This window comes from Nelumbo nucifera, chromosome 5 (genome assembly GCF_055504915.1).
Source record: "Nelumbo nucifera cultivar China Antique chromosome 5, China Antique-T2T, whole genome shotgun sequence".
NCBI lineage: Eukaryota > Viridiplantae > Streptophyta > Magnoliopsida > Proteales > Nelumbonaceae > Nelumbo > Nelumbo nucifera.
Window position 1 is genome coordinate 25,238,781 of NC_142653.1, and position 18,039 is coordinate 25,256,819.

The 18,039-nt window shown below is 42.7% G+C and overlaps 4 protein-coding genes and 1 pseudogene across 4 annotated transcripts; 3 read left to right on the forward strand and 2 right to left on the reverse strand.

Moving 5' to 3' along the window:
- Nucleotides 1-17: 17 nt before the first annotated feature.
- On the forward strand, nucleotides 18-706 carry LOC148791307 (auxin-responsive protein SAUR21-like). The gene has a single exon (XM_088888678.1). The coding sequence runs from the start codon at nucleotides 18-20 to the stop codon at nucleotides 306-308; it is 291 nt and encodes a 96-aa protein (XP_088744804.1). The 3' UTR covers nucleotides 309-706.
- Nucleotides 707-1,650: 944 nt separating this feature from the next.
- LOC148791308 (auxin-induced protein X10A-like) lies at nucleotides 1,651-2,197 on the reverse strand. Its single transcript, XM_010249930.3, has one exon. The coding sequence runs from the start codon at nucleotides 2,084-2,086 to the stop codon at nucleotides 1,775-1,777; it is 312 nt and encodes a 103-aa protein (XP_010248232.1). The 5' UTR covers nucleotides 2,087-2,197; the 3' UTR covers nucleotides 1,651-1,774.
- Nucleotides 2,198-3,897: 1,700 nt separating this feature from the next.
- LOC148791309 (auxin-induced protein 15A-like) lies at nucleotides 3,898-4,751 on the forward strand. Its single transcript, XM_088887139.1, has one exon. It carries the CDS (start codon nucleotides 4,032-4,034, stop codon nucleotides 4,323-4,325), a length of 294 nt encoding a protein of 97 aa, XP_088743265.1. The 5' UTR covers nucleotides 3,898-4,031; the 3' UTR covers nucleotides 4,326-4,751.
- A 1,290-nt stretch (nucleotides 4,752-6,041) lies between these two features.
- LOC148791310 (indole-3-acetic acid-induced protein ARG7 pseudogene) lies at nucleotides 6,042-6,819 on the reverse strand (annotated as a pseudogene).
- Nucleotides 6,820-7,587: 768 nt separating this feature from the next.
- Nucleotides 7,588-8,585, forward strand: LOC148791311 (auxin-induced protein 15A-like). The gene has a single exon (XM_088887138.1). The coding sequence runs from the start codon at nucleotides 7,731-7,733 to the stop codon at nucleotides 8,022-8,024; it is 294 nt and encodes a 97-aa protein (XP_088743264.1). The 5' UTR covers nucleotides 7,588-7,730; the 3' UTR covers nucleotides 8,025-8,585.
- Nucleotides 8,586-18,039: the final 9,454 nt, after the last annotated feature.

Here is an 18,039-nt window from a genome sequence, read left to right on the forward strand (position 1 = left end):
GCGCTCCATCAGAAACCATGAGTATCCGATTGCCTGGGATGGTTCAAGCAAAAGCCCTTCTCCGACGTTCTCTCTTACCTTCTGCACCAACGGTTAATGTTCCCAAGGGCCATTTTGCAGTCTATGTTGGTGATCAGGCTCAAAAGAAGAGGTTCATTGTTCCAATATGTTACTTAACCAACCCTTCCTTCCAAGATTTATTAGGTCTGGCAGAGGAGGAGTTTGGGTTCAACCATCCAATGGGTGGTCTTACAATTCCTTGCAAAGAAGATCAATTTCTCGACCTAGCTTCTCGTTTGAGTGGCTAGTGATCATGAGAGGAGCGGAATGCAGGAGCCTGAAATCAATTGAAGAGGTCAATCAAGAGAATTAACAGATCTGCATCTTGGTTGACATTCTCTTCTGCAACATCGCCAGATCGCAAGTTTAAACCGCATTTCTTACAAGTAAGAAGACAATATATTCAAAGCTGCTGAATGGAGAAAGGACTTTCGTTTAAACTTTCTCTGGTTTTACAGCAAATGGGAAGATTGTGCTCAAAGTTGCAGCCTCAAGGAAAAACACATTAACATGGAAATCAATTTGCAAAGCATCTGCTTTGCCACTCCAATGCATATATAAATTTACTTTTGTACATGACCAGGGAGTAAATCTCCCCAATACAAACATCTTTCAATAAATTCCTCTTCATCTTTTGTTGATCAAACCATTTTGTTTCATTCATGGATACCTTTCTATTTTGATGTAAAGAATTAGTGGCCGAATTATTAATACAAGATAGAGGAGTGTTATCATAGGATAGATTATGGGTATTGGTTGCAATTAACAGTACTGTTGAAAATTGTGACCCAACAGTTGAAGAAAATAGTCTGGGGTTAGCTTATCTCCCATAAATTCTGGAGTACAGTAGTTCTTTTTAATAAATTTATTGTTCTTGCTTGGAATAATTCATGTATTTTCCCCTAAAATGGTTTGAGATCCAAGTAACCCAACCCCAATTACCTAACCATATAGGTGTTGCATACACATGCAACATAAAAAGGGTCAATTGCTGAAGCCCTCAATTATCAGTTGATTTATTGGACGCAATAGCTAATCCAATAATGGATCCTATCAAGGGGAATTATTCTTCAATGAGGAAACCATTCAGTCACCATGAATTTTGAATTTAATTTGCAAAATTATACAAATATAGAAAGTCAACTTGAATAGTTGCAGGATTAGCAGGGAGAGTGGGTATAATCAAAATGTCGAACAATATGACCTTAGTTCTGATCAGACACCTGTTTCCTTACAAATAAATTTTGTAAATTGAGCACTGCATATTGTAAATTGTGGGTCTGTCTATATCTCAGACATGATGTTTGTATACCGTAAATGGTGGGTCTAGACCTGATGATCTTGTTTGTATACTTGTTTTTTACTTTTTATTTGGCAATTTCTATGATACTGGAAAGATATGGTAGCTGTAAAAGCTTTAGTCAATATGATACCCATGTGAATTTGAATGGATACCAGTTCATTAATTGGTTATAAAGTTTTTAAGTGCCATATACACCTTTTTGGTATGCAATCAAAGATTTAACTTGGAGAGATGGAATATAGAATTATGTCAATCAAAAATGTTTGAACAAAAATAATTTACAACTCAAAAAGATATTGGTAAAAAAAAATTCTATTAATTGATACGGAACTTTTTTCCCTCTTCCTCAACTCTTGTACAAAAGGCTATTTAAACTGAATCATTGCTTTACAAAATTAATTTGATGATTTCTCATAAACTATTCAAGGAAGATGTGAGATGAAGGAAGGCATCCTCTTTGCAGGGGATGGTGAGAGCACCCATTGGATGATCGAATCCGTACTCCTCTTCGGCCTGACTTAACAAATCTTGGAAAGAAGGATGGTTCAGATGTGATATGGGAACCACAAACCGCTTCTTCTGATGAGCCTCTCCCACATACACCGCCAAGTGGCCTTTTGGGACAACCAATGCCACCGCTGAAGCAGTTTGGTTTGCAATCAGAAAAGAGCGTCGAAGCATCATCTTAGCGTGAGACAAAGCAGTAGGCAAACGGATACCCATGGCTTCTACCTACGGTGAAGTCAGAAAGAATTTGCAGATCTAAGAACAAATTATCTTTTAAGAATAGAGAGGCTGTGATTTATGAGGACTTGATTGGAAGGTGAGATTGTATATGGGACGACTAAGTATATATATATATAACTAGAAGAAGCAATCAGAAGTCAAATAATCCCTATCAAATATTGGATGAGTGGTGAAGAGGGGTTTGGGTGGGTCATGATTAGGGACATAAGTCATGAAGGTTCACATGGCTTTGCCGCCAGCTCCATTGTCCTTATTTTAGTTAATTAGGTATTGATAGGGACAAGGAATGCCCAATTATGTCTCTAGATGAGTGAGAGGACGAAAATAGCTTAGACAATGCCCAATCACTTGGGAAACAACGTAGAATATTCTACAACCCAACTTGATGGATGCATGGATAAGCTAGCAGTCGCCCCTTGGTTGTGAATTGAATTATTACAAATACATAACTGGAAATTCTGGCCCTACAGCCTAGCTAGAATCCAACTATGACTTGTTGACTAGCCTGTCGAAATGGTTTTGAATTGTTGTACGTAGCTCCTCGCATAGTCACTACGAGTAGAATGTGCTTTTTAATGTTTTCAAATTTGGGAGAAGGATGAAGGTTCCTACTGGCTCAGTTAGTAAAGCTTCATGGAACAAAAAAAAAGAGAGAAATTCACTGCACCGGTGGCCGGTGTTGGGTTGTTATGGAAATCCAAAAATTTTTTCTTTCCTGCCTCATGAAATCCAAATTATGAACTGCTTCTAGCTCTTCTTAACACAAGCACAATAAGCCTAGCTTGAGAGATACTGATAGCTCATAGCATGCATGCCTCATTTGGATCTTGATGAAAAAATGGATGGGTAATGGTGAAACTCTAATATATTTCTCCTAGCTCTATGCTGTTCTTGTTTTGAGTAAACTGTTGGAAACTTGGAATCAAAAGCTACTTCCGGCCGGTTCTCGTTGACATGGACAAAGACCGGCTTGTGGATGAATCACCATTAATGACATGCCTATATATATATACTGCGTCGAGTCTAGTCAAAAGAGGACAATAATTGAACTTGAACGGCAATACCAATTGTTCTAATTTCCTTGACAATGGTTACAAGGAACAAAGAATTCGGAATTGAGAAATGAAAGAAAGAAATGTTAGATTTTTCGAATAATTGTGAAAGGACAGGAATACCACCAACAACACATGGATGTGTGGTCGATCACTTGTTAAGTGTATGTGTGTAGCTAAGCCAACACTGGGCATACCCCCACCCCTGTACAAGTATACGATGAGTACTCGGTGTGGAAGATTAACTCAAAAAGAGAAATCAAGAACATGTTGCAGTTGTTAGGTATGTAATACGGATCTTCAACAGATCCATTGGTTGCAAGGTACAAATTAAGCCATGTGATCCTTGACGGTATGCAGTTCCCTCAACAGACCCAATTGCTGGTCACTTCAGAAAACATGTATTAATTAGGAATGAATTGAAAGGCGATTGACACTACAATCACTTCCCCACAACTTATCCCAATGTTTACTCAAATGGTCTAGCTTTAGTCATAGTGGGAGGATTTGAATTGAAGTAGTCCATCATGATGTGCTGGCATTTTGAAAATACAATATATATATATATATATATGTTTGCTCTCCAAAAATCTTTGACAAGTCGTTACAAGACAAGACCATGTGATTTCATGATATGTGTTCAAAATTTGGTATATGGATCCGTCTAATCCCTTGTTCATTTGACTGACGTCGGGCCACATAGTACTACTATATATCTATCTACAGCTCTCTCTCTCTCTCTCTCTCTCTCTCTCTTTATATATATACTCTACCCACATTCTGAAAGAAAGTGCAACGATCTTTCCATAGTCTAGCCTTCACCTCTGTACTTTTCAGAGAGACTTGAGATCCAAGTAGCTTCAGAAGGGATGGGTATTCGATTGCCTGGGATGCTTCATGCAAAAGCCCTTCTCCAACGTTCTCTCTTGCCTTTTACATCAACCGCTAATGTTCCCAAGGGTCATTTTGCCGTCTACGTTGGTGACCTGCAGACCCAAAAGAAGAGGTTCATTGTTCCAGTATCCTACTTGAGCCACCCTTCCTTCCAAGATTTGTTAGGCCAAGCAGAGGAAGAGTTTGGATTCCACCATCCAATGGGTGGTCTTACAATTCCTTGCAAAGAAGATCAATTTCTCGACCTTACTTCTCGTTTGAGTGGCTAGTGACCATGAGAGGAGAGGAATGCAGGAGCCTCAAATGAATTGAAGAGGTCAATCAAGAGAATTAACAGATCTGCACCTTGGTTGATATTCTCTTCTGCAACATCGTCAGATCTCAAGTTTAAAACCGCACTGATTACAAACAAGTGAGAAGACAATATATTCAAAGGTGCTGAATGGATGAAGGACCAGCATTCAGCAAGTTTTCTCCAGTTCTATAGCAATTGGAAGGATTATTGCTCCGAGTTGCAGCCTGGAGGAAAATTAAAACACAATGACATCGAATCAATCTCTTCAACTTTGCAAAGCATCTACTTTGCCACTCCAAACTTGGAGCATATATAGATTTACTTTTGTACATGACCGGGTAGTAAATCTCCCCAATACAAACATCATTCAATAAATTCCTTTTCGTCTTTTTTGATCAAACCATTTTGTTTCATTCATGGATACCTCTCTACTTTGATGTAAAGAATAATAATTAATGGTGGATAAATTACAAATACCGAAGTTAGTTTGTAATTAACAGTGTTGAAAATTGTGACCTAACAGTTGAAAAATGCGACTCTGGTTGCAATTCAGGACCTGATAGTGCTTGGTTGGATGAGATCATGAGATAACCTTTCACTTGATGAATTTGTCCATATGGTGCTTCAAGGTTTTTCGATCGAGGAGTACAGAACTTGTTTGTGATTTGCTACCATAAAGCTGTGTTCATAGTGTCTTGTTGGTAGTAGACCTGGGCTCATAAATTTGTATACAGCCAGCTGATAAGTCTGCAGTAGTATAGAGCGTACCTTTTTACAGCCTTTTGTGTTATTAGTACAGTACCTTTACAGCTCCAAGCGCGCATGATTTACAGCTTCACAGTGCTTTTGTGGTATTTAGTGCTACAAACATTTTTTTAAAAGCTGTAGAATTTCTATATAACTATCTCTCTCTATATATATATATGAATTCAAGCTGAATTTGAATAACTCATGGGATGAAAAAGGACCAAAAGAAATTGATGATTGTAATATGAATCCAGGCCGAATTTGAATAAACTACATTAGATGTAATGTGGAGCCATGAAATTATGGCACTAATCCATGCCTGTGTGCTAATAATTAGAGTTTGTGCTTATTTGACAGAACCTTAGGCTGTGTTTGGAAACAATGTAAATAAATGTGAATGTAAAGATGTAGAGTGTAAAATGGTTCATATAAATTGTAAAGTTGGGTTAATTTTACACTAGTAAATTTATCTTCTTACCAAATAGATTTTTAGCTGTAATGAATGCAAACATGAATTTTAATAAAGCATATGCTTTTTTAATCAAACACCCATTTGAATGCAAATTTACTTCTTTTTTATTAATGTACTTTTACATTTTATTATCAATGTAAATATGCATTGGTTTATCATTTGTCAATGTATAAATGTAATGTTGCCAAACACAGGCAAAAGTGAACCAAAGTGCAAATTTACCTTGAATCAGGATTTCTTTACATTGTTTCCAAACGCAGTCTTAGACTCAGTTTGGAAGGAGTATAAATACAAATATGTACAATACAAATACATACAAAATAATACAAAATGTAAGATTTTGCACTCTACATATTTGTATTTGTATTTGTATTCTTCCCAACTGAGCCAATTTGTAAGCTGCTGTTGTGTTGTTTGTGTACTTTCTTTTATTTTTATTTTTTTGAGCAATTTCTACGATACCGAAAAGGTATGGTAATTGAAAAACTTTCATAAATCACACCCGCATGAAGTTGAATGAGTACCCGTTTTGGTTTTCAGATTTTAGGTGCCGCTTATACGATCTTTTTGGTACCCAACCAAAGGTTTAGCTTGAGGGAATAAAAAAAGCTATTATTATGTCAATGAAAAAAGTTCGAACAAAAATGATTAATTTAAAACTCAAAAAGATATGGATAAAAAAAAAAAGAAATCTATTGTATAATTTTCAGGAACTTGTTTTCCCTCATCCTCAACTCTTCTACAAAAAGCTATTTACACTTGATCATTAATCGCTTTACAAAATGTCATCATTTTCTAATCATAAACTAGACAAACAAGATGTGAGATCAAGAAAGTCATCTTCTTTGCAGGGGATGGTGAGAGCACCCATTGGATGATCGAATCCGAACTCCTCTTCGGAACCACAAATCGCTTCTTCTGACTCTGAGTCTCTCCCACATAAACGGCCAAGTGGCCTTTTGGGACATCCAAGGTTGCTGATGAACTAGATTGGTTTAGAGTCAGGAGGAAAGAAGGTCGAAGAATCATCTTAGCATGAGACAAAGCAGTAGGCAAACGGATACCCATGGCTTCTACGTACGTACGGTGAAGTCAGAAAGAGTTTGCAGATCCAAGAACAAACTTTTAAGAATAGAGCTAATAGCTAGGTTGCAATTTGTGAGGAATTGGAAGGTGAGATGGTATATCAAACCTGTATTGCATATATATATATATATATGGTTTTGCCTCCAGATGAATTGGTTGAGCCTTGAGTAGGGACATAAGTCATGAAGGTTCACATGGCTTTGCCTCCAGATCCATTGTCCTTATATTTTAGTTAATTAGGTCTAGATAGGGACATTAAGGAATGCCCGATCATGTCTGTAGAAGTGTAGAGTGAGAGGACGAAAATAGATCACAATGCCCAATCACTTGGGAAACAGCCCTAGTGTCTTGTCTACACAACCCAACTTGACCTTGACCTTGAGGAAGGAATTAATTAATAAGCAGGCGCCCCTTGATTGTGAGTTGCAACAAATACATGACTGGAAATTAATTCTGGGCCCTACTGCCTCTGCCTGGTATCTATCATGCACCCATTCTGGCCTTTACAAGTTTTGTTGTAATCTGTACGTAACGTGTGAGTTGCTGACTGGGTCAAGTGTATGCTTATAGCTAGCTAGTTAGTCACCACTTGGCCGGTGTTGGTGCATGCCCCTCCCTGTACAATGGGTAATGGGTCGGTGTGAAAGACATCTCGACAGTAGAGAAACCCTTGCAGTTATTGATAAGACGGATCTCCAACAAGGCCATGTGATCATCCTTGACGATATATGCGAGTCCCTCCCTCAACAAGTCAACAGACAACAGACCCAATTGCCAGCCACTCCTTATCTCATTGTTTACTCAAATCCTTATCTCTAGTGGGATTTGCAGTCCATTGTGATGTGCTGATGAAAATTTAATTTGTAGATACAATATGTTTGCTCTATCCAAAAATCTTTGACAAGTAGTTAAAAGACAAGACCCTCTAACCACTTGTTCATTTGATGAGTGATGTCGGGCCACATACTATCTATTTACAGCTCCCTCTCTCTATATATCTCTACCCACATTCTGAAAGAAAAGTACAACCATCTTTCCATAGTCTAGCCTTCACCTCTGTACTTTTCAGAAGAGATGGGTATCCGATTGCCTGGGATAGTTCATGCAAAAGCCCTTCTCCGACGTTCTCTTTTGCCTTCTACATCAACCGCTAATGTTCCAAAGGGTCATGTTGCAGTCTACGTTGGTGACCTGCAGACCCAAAAGAAGAGGTTCGTTGTTCCAATATCCTACTTGAGCCACCCTTCCTTCCAAGATTTGTTAGGCCAGGCAGAGGAAGAGTTTGGATTCCACCATCCAATGGGTGGTCTTACAATTCCTTGCAAAGAAGATCAATTTCTCCACCTTACCTCTCGTTTGAGTGGCTAGCTAATGAAAAGAGGGAAATGCAAGAACCTCACATTAAAGAGGCCAATCAAGAAAAATGGATCTGCAGTTCAGTTAGCATTCTGTGCCTAGCTACAACATCGCCAAATCAGAGGTTTGAACCACGATGATATCAAGCAAGTGGGAAGAGAACACATTCAAAAGCTGAATAAGAAAATGGAAGCTTTCTCCAGTTTTACAGCCAGCGGGAGAAGATTGTGCTCAAAGCTGCAGGGAAAGAACATTAACATTGATATATAAATTTACTTTCGTACACTCCAATGTATAAATTTACGTTTTTACACGACCAGGGAGTAAATCTCCCCAATACAAACATCATTAATTCAATAAATTCTTTTCCGTCTTTAATACTGCAAAATCTTATTGGTTACTTTTTGTTTTGATGTTGATAAATCCGTGCATCTTGTTTTATGCAGGATAACCTCTCTCCTTTCGTATTAAGAATTGTAGTGGAATTAATACATGGTAGAGGAGGGTATTGTACCATACATTATGTACCCAAGTTAGATTGCGATTAACAGTTGCCGAAAATTGTTAACCGTCCGGGATGATTTATCTCACCAACTCTCAGTACCTGATAGTGCTCGATTGGATGCTGAGACATCCAATCAAAAATAATGTTTTCTTGGTAAAAGGAAAAAGGTGAGCTATACAGACTGTAAAGTAGATTTTCGATTATGAGTTGGAAATTAAAAGATATGATATCTGAAAAATATTTGGCCAATTAACTGGAATCAAGAAAGTGGTACGAAATTAGTGTTATTTATCAAAATTCATGGGTGGGTTTTGATTGGTCAATTTTTTTTTTCATACCATATCTTTCTTCCATCATAGATTTTCCCATTTTTTCTTGTTTGTTGTATGAGATCAACCTGATTTCTTATTCTTTGGTTATATTGATGCCTTCATTTGATAATTAGGATATTGGGTTCATACCCCTAAGAGTCTGTTTGATTTACAGTCAGAATTGGAATTAAAATCCTCTGAAATTAAAATTGGAATAGTCTATTCCCATTGTCAGTTTGGTTTAGACAAGAATGGAAATAGGAATTGAAATTAGCAGAAATAGAATTTTATTCCTTAAAAAGAGACAGTAATTAGGATATTGGGTTCATACCCCTAAGAGTCTGTTTGGTTTACAGTCAGAATTAGAATCAAAATCCTCTGAAATTAAAATTGGAATAGTCCATTCCCATTGTCAGTTTGGTTTAGACAGAAATGGAAATAGGAATTGAAATTAGCAGAAATAGGATTTTATTCCCAAAAAAGAGACAGAAAATGATCATTCCCTCAAATGATAAAATGCTATTCCAGTAGAAATGGGAATAAGATTCTGATTCCAGCCAACCAAACAGTTGGAATCGAAATAGCTTATTCCAATTCTAATTCCAGTAGGGCTGTTCACGGGTCGGGTTGGGTCAGTTTATAAGGGTTTTCCCAACCGACCCGACTTGGTCGGGTTACATGAGGTGGAAATCGAAACTGACCCACTGGTAGGCAAAACTGACCTGATCGGTTTGAGTCGGGTTGGATTGATTTGAGTCGGTTTCGGTTTTGCTCCTATACAAAAATGATAGAGAAGCGTAGAACTAGGAGGACACCTAATTCTAATTGTAATTGACTAATGGGTTGCCTATTTAGTATAAAAGACTAGAGAAATTAGAAGATATGGCTGTTCTAGTTCTAGTAGAAGAATAGTAAGTAAGAAACTAGGAACTACCGAACTAGAAAACTAATTGGTTCGGTTTGGTCCGAATCGGTTTCAATTTTTACATAAGAAAACCGAAACCGACCCGATATATCGATTTATGATTTTGCCCAACCTAAAATCGACCGATACTAATGAAAACTCGACTAACTCGGATTAGATCGGTTTAATCGAATTGAACCTTCTTATGAACAGCCCTAGATTCTAGACCCCTATTCCCGCAAACCAAACGGGACTATCAATTGATGTATTGATCGGTAAAACTAATTCACTAATGGATCCCATTCCTCAAACTGGAATCATTCGGTCACCACCGTTTTGTATTTGATATACAAAACTCCAAATAAAATCTTGGGCTGAGAAGAGCGGAAACATAAGTTCGCAGAAGATACTTTGTATACAAACTCACGAGAGTATCTGAGTGCTCAGATATTCAATCAATATTAGGTTGGATGTATAATTGGTTTTTTTTTTTATTTTATAGAGTCAAAAAAATTGAACAACAAAATTTTTTTTTTTTAATATTATAACTATACCCCCAGTCAAAAATGTAATAGACTGTCTCCCGATTGTCTCATACACTTGTGAGAAAAAAGGTAAATTACAAAGAGCCCCCCGTATTATGGGGTCTGTAACAAAGACCCCTTATACACGAACAGCACCTCAGATTCTTTCATATTTCTCTCTCTCCCGATCTCTCTTTCTTCCCCTTCCCCCTTTCTCGTATCATTTGGGAAGAATAATCTGACGATGTGAAATTTCAATTCTCCCTCTGGCTGTCGGTCTAAACAAGCCCATTTTAGATTTATAGGCTGAAGCTTTTTGATCGATCAGTTGGCTCTTCTCGGTCAATCCAAGACTCCGATCCTTGAAAATTGCTGCTCGAGAATCTGGCACTGCCAAAAATCTCCCGTCACCACTGTAAATGAAGCTTGCGTCGATACTCTTAAATTCAATTTGGTGACTTGCACCGGATTTCAGCAACAGGTCCACGGAAGGATCAGCATAGAACAAAACCCTAGGCCCTGAGATATCCAAGCTGAATTTTTTTGAAGGTTCTAGAGATTCCGGGGATACGTGAGAGGAGATCCCAAAGTTGGAGTACAGAACGGGATTCAAGGCCTACAACCACGCAATCGCTCTGGCTGTAATTTTGTATTGATGTAGAGTATTCCTTCTAGGTTCCACATGGGAGCCCATTTAGAGAGAGAGAGAGAGGGAGAGAGAGAGGGATTACCACCGATCACAAAGTTGGTCAAAATGGTTCCACACGGGAACCCATTTTGACATCGTCAGATTATTCTTTCCAAATGACACGAAGAAAGGGGAGGGGAGAAAGGGGAAGGGAAAGAAGAGAGATGTGTGAAGGAATCTGAAGGGATTTACCATCGTTACTCTTTGTGTATTGTGAGGTCGGAGAAGATGAACAGTATTTTTCTTCTTATTGTTAAAATAGTTATTATAAAGGTAATACAAGGATTAAAAAATATTGTAACAACGGATTTCAATGAAAAATTAATGAAAGAGGGTCTTTGTCTCAAGGTCATAGTATAAGGAAGGTTTTTGTCGCAAAACAAAATACAGAGGGGTTTTTGTAATTTACTCAAAAAATGTCAAAATTGGAACCATACTCAATATACTCCTTCCAAGACCCAGATAACTGTGATCAACATTAATTAAATAAAGGTAGGTTGCCGAATAGAAGCGAGCTGGTATAATCATGGTTTTGAAAACCGGGTCGGACCTGTTGCCATGGAACCTGTTTCATTTTATCCTAAAACTGTTCTTAGGCCAAAAATCATTAATTTGGTTAGTAATCTATTGACAATGATTTTTTGCTATTTTTTATTTTAATTATTTATTAAAATTTTTATTTTTTAAACCCAAAACAGTTTAAATCCTTGGAACATAGACACTTATTCATTACAAACAAGTTGTAAATTAAGCGCTGCATGCTGTAAATTGCATACAGCCTAACAAGTGTGCGTTGGTATATGGAGTAACATTGAGAGCTTATTCAAAAAAAAAACAAAAAAAAAACGTTTCATAAAGTTGGTTTGAATTTCATGTTAGCGGTGGCAATTGCGGGCTGGTTGGATTGGGTTTGAAGTTCAACCCAAATCATCCGCTCAAATCCATTAATTTTATATTTATGTACTTAAAATAAAAAATTTGTTCTCATTAGTTATAGCTTGGTGCTAATAGTAATTGTTATTTATATAAGTAGTGAAGGTTCAAATTATATTGCATGTATATTATTTTTACACAAGTGGCGAAGCCATTTAATTATGTTTGGGTTTTGGGTTTGATCGAATTACTTGGTTCAAACCGGTCAGACCAACAATTTGAATTATCTATTTGGATTGTCTTCGAGCTAATCACATCAAGAGTGGTTGAACCATTTAGATTCGGATCAGTCTGGTTGGACTGGACCAAACCGGTTCAGTCAGTGGCGGATTGACTTGAATCGACCCTTGTCGGGTTGTGCACGGGTTAGGGACCGAACCAACTAGTCCGAAGCAGGTCAATGGAATCAATCCAAGTCGGTGTAGATTCGGACCAAGTTATGTGGATACGGGTTGGGATGGTTGGACCGAACCGAGGGCCAAAGAAATCGGGTCAGATCTCGGATCGGACTAGGTCAGGTCCATTTCGAGTTCGGGGTTGACACAAATCTGGATCTGGTTGGGTTCGGGCTGGGGTGGTCGAACCAAATAAACTGAACCGAGGTGATCGGGTCTATTCAGATTTAGACCGGGTTGAACTGTTCCATACTCGGGTTGGGTTTATTTGAATTATACCGATTTGGGTAGAGGTCTAAAATGGGTCGTGCCGGGCCTGCGGCTCGCAGGCCATCCTGGGCCGTGTCGCCCTCCCTAGGGATAATTTGGGTGGTCGGCCTGGCACAACCCATGGCCCAAGCCCGTGCAGGCCTGGGCTGTGCCAAGCTAGGCCATATTGGTTTTTTTTTTCGCTTTTTTGTTTTTTTGCTTTTTTTTGTTTTCTTGTCATTTTTTATTTTTTTATTTCTTTGCTAAGTAAAACTAAAATATTTAACTTTCCTTTGGGAACTATTTGAAAAAAATAGGAGAGCTAACAAAGAAATGAAACAAATATTTAACCGACTAAGAAGTCAAAGAAACAAAGACTAAAGTGAATAACAAATTGGAATAAAAATAGGAATTTTATTTCATTTATGATGTAGCGCGATCCGGTCACTCCTAGCTGGCACTCACGTGGCTCCCGAGAGGTACCCGAAACGAGGAGGAAGAAGAAGAATCCCCGGGGGGTTTGCCCGGCGGGAACGCTCCGACGATTAAGTCGGTATTCTATGTGAGAAGCAAAGGGAAGACGAAGGCTAAGAGTGCATATTGCGCAAGTGGTTCGAAGATACCTTGTTCCTTGAGAATAAGCCCCTTATAACAGAATTCTGTTGCATCATGCCCTCCGGCTAATGATAGGGCAGGTATATCCGCCGCTGTCGGTCCGCCACAGCCGTTACACGCAAGGCTGAGGTGGCACGTGCGGGGCCGTCGTCGCAAGGTACGTGCTTATCAGGTGTAAGGCACCTTTTAAAGGTGGCAGGTGCGATGATGTCTAACGAGGGACATGGCTGTTGTCCTCGGATTTGTCGGGTACGGTGGTCGGGCAGGGAGATCTTTTGGCGGTACGCCGAACTACCCTTTCGCGAGTTACCCCGTGTCGGGCTATCTCACGGGCAGCGAGCTGCCCGTGGCAAGCTATGCCGAGCTGTCCGGCCCGAAGTGTTTTCACCCCGGGGTGTCTAGAGGTGGGTCGGTGAGCTCCCCGTCGGGGAGTGGCCCGAAGTCCATCAGGAGGAGCTCGGGTATCGAGAAAGGTCGGGGCACCCCGACCTCGGGGCACCCCGGAGTGCTTTAACCCCAGAGAGGAGATGCGGGCAAGACGGCTTCCGGCGAGTAGTTTATCCGCCCGGTTGCCGAGCTCAACTCGGTGAGACCCCCCCCCCGAGTTGTGGTTATGTCGGTTGCGTTGTCACGCCGAGTCACTGTTTGAGCAAGGTCACGCCCACGTGTACCCGTGCTGCGAGGTTGGGCCAAATCACCCTCCATCAATTGCCCCCCACTCCCCTGCGCTGGCGGTGATGACCCAAGTGCGGGGAGGTCATGACGCGCCGGGTGGATTTGGCATCGGTATTTATGCCGCTTTGTTGCGCGCTCCGTCCAACTAGACCAGTCTAGTGCCCGGTTCGATCGATAAAAGACTCGAGTCGCGTCCAGATCACGCACGGACTTCATGCGACTTGGACTTCGAGGACGTCAAAAACGCGCTAAACCGTTTTCGCCTCGATGATCCCGCAGCTGTGGCTATAAATAGGGGGACCCTTGGCCATTTTCTTCGCCACAAAGCTTTCGTCGTTAGCGTTTGAGCTCGCGCCAAAGGTCTCTTAGCTCGGGTCTTCCAGTTCGGTTGCGTTCCTTTGGTGAGTCCTCTCGAGCTCCCTTTTCCCTTCTAGTTTGTTTCTTTCCCTTAAGTCTGCTATGTCGTCTAGCGTAGACAGCCTCATCAACGAGCCCGAGGTGGGTACCTCGGCTCGGGGTGTCCCTTCTACCTCCCAGCCATCCGATGCACGGGTGGCTTCGGGTCATTTGGCATCCACTTCCCACCGAGGTCGGGTGCCGGATCAGTTCGGCCCTTCCACCATGACTATGGAGAGACTCCAGGACCTCATACAGAAGTTCCATCTTCCCGGGGAGTACTCTTACAGTCTTCCTACCGGTAGTTTCCCATGGGAGCACGGTCCCGATGAGATCGTGGTCTTCAGGGAACAATTAGTAGCCGGTCTCCGACTTCCTCTCCACCGCTTAATTTCTGAGGTGCTGGTGCACTTCAACATAACCTTGGACCAACTTCATCCAAATTCCATACGGAATATTGCTGGGACCATTTCTCTTTGCTTCGACCGTTCCCTTCTTATTGACCCGGACATCCTTAGCACCATTTTGGCCATAAAGAAGAGTGCTTCGGGCACTCTCCCAGGGCACAGACGGTCTTACTACCTATCTCCCCGCCTCGGGGTTCAAGCTTATGCACAAACTCCCAAGTAAAGTCCCGGCATGGAAGCGGGACTACTTTGTAGTTCGGAGGAGCACGGGATGGCCCTTCCCTACCGACCGGAGGGTGGCTGTTCAAGACCCCGGTGTCATCTTTGATGGTAAGACCAAGAAGGCACTCCGGACGCCGGCTCAGCTCGGGTTAAATTATAAAGACTTCACATCCGATGAGAAGCTTGTCTAGGCCGGCTTGAGCTTGGGTAGGTTTTGCTTTACTTCGGCCTTTTGTATGTATGTTTGTTTCGGGATTGCTAATGTTGAACTTCACCGCAGGTCCCATGGAGGCAGAGAAGATTGACAACCAAAGACTCTTCCGCCGGATGAAGAGGAAGAAGCGCGTAGCCAAGAAGGCACACGTTGAGTCTCCCCAAGCCTCGGCCAAGACTCAACCTCCGCAGAATTCAGCTCCGGGGCCCGAGGTGGTAGCGGAGCCTGTCATCGACTTGGAAGGAGGGGTTGTGCCTCAGGGGCCCGAGGTGGTAGCGGAACCTGCCGTTAGGCCCACCAAACCTGCTGCCAAGCCCACCGAACCTACCGTTGAGAGCGTTGCCGAGGCTAGTGCTGCAGGGGCTGCTGCCGGGGCTCATCCCCGCCGAAGCTACCGCCGAGGCCTCCGAGAGTTCCACTCACGATGTAGAGATGACGACGTCTAGCTCGGAGGGTCGGGGGAGTGAAACCGTCCCGAACCCCTAGTGCAGCCTGGAGAAGAGCAAGCTGGCCGCATACCCGGGGGAGGTCGGCGAGTGGGGTGATCTTACTCCCGGTCGGCTTGGTCTCTTCTCTTCCTTTTTTTTTTTTTTTGGTTTCCCTCTTGATTGGTTTCCCTTTTGCAGGTGAACACCGCCATTCGCGCCTTGACCCTTCAATCGGATCGGCACCCGAGGTGGGCTTTGGAGGCCGAGAAGTCATCCCGCACAGCCCATATTGAGTTGAGGGCAGCTCGCTGTTAGGTCCACCGCCTGGAGAGTGACACCTTGGCTCAAAAGAGCTTCATCGAGGTGTTAATGGCAGAGAAGGGGGAGCTGGCCCGAGACAAAGATAAGCCGAGGGCCGAGGTAAACAGGCTTAAGGTCGGTCAAGAGGCTTTAGGGCTTGAGGTGAACAGCCTCAAGGCTGAGAGGGATGCCCCGAAGCTCGAGATGCAAGGCCTCAAGGAGGCAAAGGGGAAGCTGGAGCACGAGGTGGAGTACCTCCAAGAAGATATAAGAGAGAAGGCCGCGATCTTCGAGGGTGCTCTCAAGGAGGCCAAGACTCGGGCCGTCATTGACTTTGTCAAATCTTCAAGGTTTGACGACGTGATGACCGAGGCCTACCGCAAGGGCTTCAAGCTCGGCCGGTGGCTAATCGGGCACCTCTACCCCGACCTGGATACGAGCACCATCACCACTTCATGAATCACCGACGACATCGTGCGTCAGTCAAAAGATGATCCAGATTCTGAAGATGAGGGCGCCAAAGATGAAGCAGAGGATGCTGGCCCAGTTACTACCCCCATGGAGGTCCCTAACAAAGGCAGCGAGCTTCCAAAGTAGTTTGCTCCCTGTATTTGTAAACTTAATCTTCTCCCTTTTTCTTTCTTGTAATCAAGACGTTCTTAATGGAATTCATGTAATGAATCTTCTGCAATGAAGCGAGTTTTTCTTTTTGTCAAAAGTTTGTGCAATTTATTTTTGTCGAAATGGTTATCTCACCCCAAGTTGTTAACCTATCAAGTTGAACTTTCGAAGTGGGTGTTCCTTAACGGCCATCATGGCCCCGAACCGTTTAATAGGGGTAGCCTTGTGTACGCCGGGGTGAGGGACATAGTAGGGCGCATGCCCGACCTGTCCGCACCCGAGGTAGGTTGCCGTCTGTTATCCTTAACAGGTCCAACCCTTTGCATGCCAGGGCGGGCTATTTGTTGTAAGGTTCATGCCCGGGCCGCCTCGCACCTCAAGCGTTGCAAGTACTTAGTTCATACCGATGGGGCAACTTAGTTTTGTATGCTACCGAGGTTTCTTCATTAGCTCGGCGTTTCAGCCCTTAGGGCTGGAGGAGTGTCTCGTGGCCCATTCTCGGAGTCCGCCCATGCCACGGAGGCGACCGGGTCCTGTTGTGCCGAGGTCATATTAGCTCGGTATTCCGGCCCTTAGGCTTTGGGAGTGGCTCGTGCCCTACTCAATTCTTACGGATAGTATTGTCTTAGGTTGACAATATTCCATGCCCGAGGTACTTGTTTCCCTTCGAGGGTCTCGAGCTCGTACGTTCCTTCCTCGAGTACTCGCTTCACTCGGTAGGAACCTTCCCGGCTTGGACCCGAGCTTGCCAGCGCCGGGCTCAGGTACCATAACTTTACGAAGGACCAGGTTGCCAACGCGGAGGTTCCGCCTCTTGACCCCGGCATTATAGTACCGAGCTACTCTCTCGCAGGTAGGCTACGGTCCCGATGTACGCGAGGTCCCTTACTTCGTTGAGTAGATCGAGGTTGGTACGTAGATCATCTTCGTTTGTCCGATCACCGTATGCTTCTAGTCGCAGCGTAGGTACTTCGATCTCTCCGGAGATCACCGCTTCGGTGCCGTACGTGAGATTGAAGGGTGTTTCTCCCGCGGCAGTCTTCTCCGTGGTCCGGTATGCCCATAGAACACCGGGTAGTTCATCTGCCCACAATCCTTTAGCTCGGTCCAATCGTGCCTTTAATCCGCGGAGGATGGCTCTATTCGTGACTCCCGCCTAACCGTTTGCTTGAAGGTGTGCGACCGAAGTAAAATTCTGTCGGATTCCCATGTCTTGGCACCAGTCTTGAAATTTGATGTCCTCGAACCGCTTGCCATTGTCGTAAATCAATACCCGAGGTAATCCGAAGCGGCACACGATGTTCTTCCAAAAGAAGTTTTGAACATTTCGGGCTGTGATCATTACGAGGGGTTCGGCTTCTACCCACTTGGTAAATTAGTCCATTGCTACTACTAAGAACTTCCTTCCACCCGCCGCTGGCGGGAATGGCCCGAGTAGATCGATGCCCCACCGTGCAAAGGACCACGGGCTGGTGAGATACTTGAGGTCAACAACGGGTTAGTGGTGAATATTGGCATGTCTCTAGCATTTGTCACATTTTCTCGACGAGTTCAATGGCATCTGCCTTCATTGTTGGCCAATAATACCCTTGTCGAAGTGCCTTTTGGGCGAGGGCCCTACTCCCCAAGTGTCCGCCGCA

Coding starts and splice junctions, on each gene's coding strand:
- LOC148791307 (XM_088888678.1), top strand. CDS start 18: ATGAGTATCCGATTGCCTGGGATGGTTCAAGCAAAAGCCCTTCTCCGA.
- LOC148791311 (XM_088887138.1), top strand. CDS start 7,731: ATGGGTATCCGATTGCCTGGGATAGTTCATGCAAAAGCCCTTCTCCGA.
- LOC148791309 (XM_088887139.1), top strand. CDS start 4,032: ATGGGTATTCGATTGCCTGGGATGCTTCATGCAAAAGCCCTTCTCCAA.
- LOC148791308 (XM_010249930.3), bottom strand. CDS start 2,086: ATGGGTATCCGTTTGCCTACTGCTTTGTCTCACGCTAAGATGATGCTT.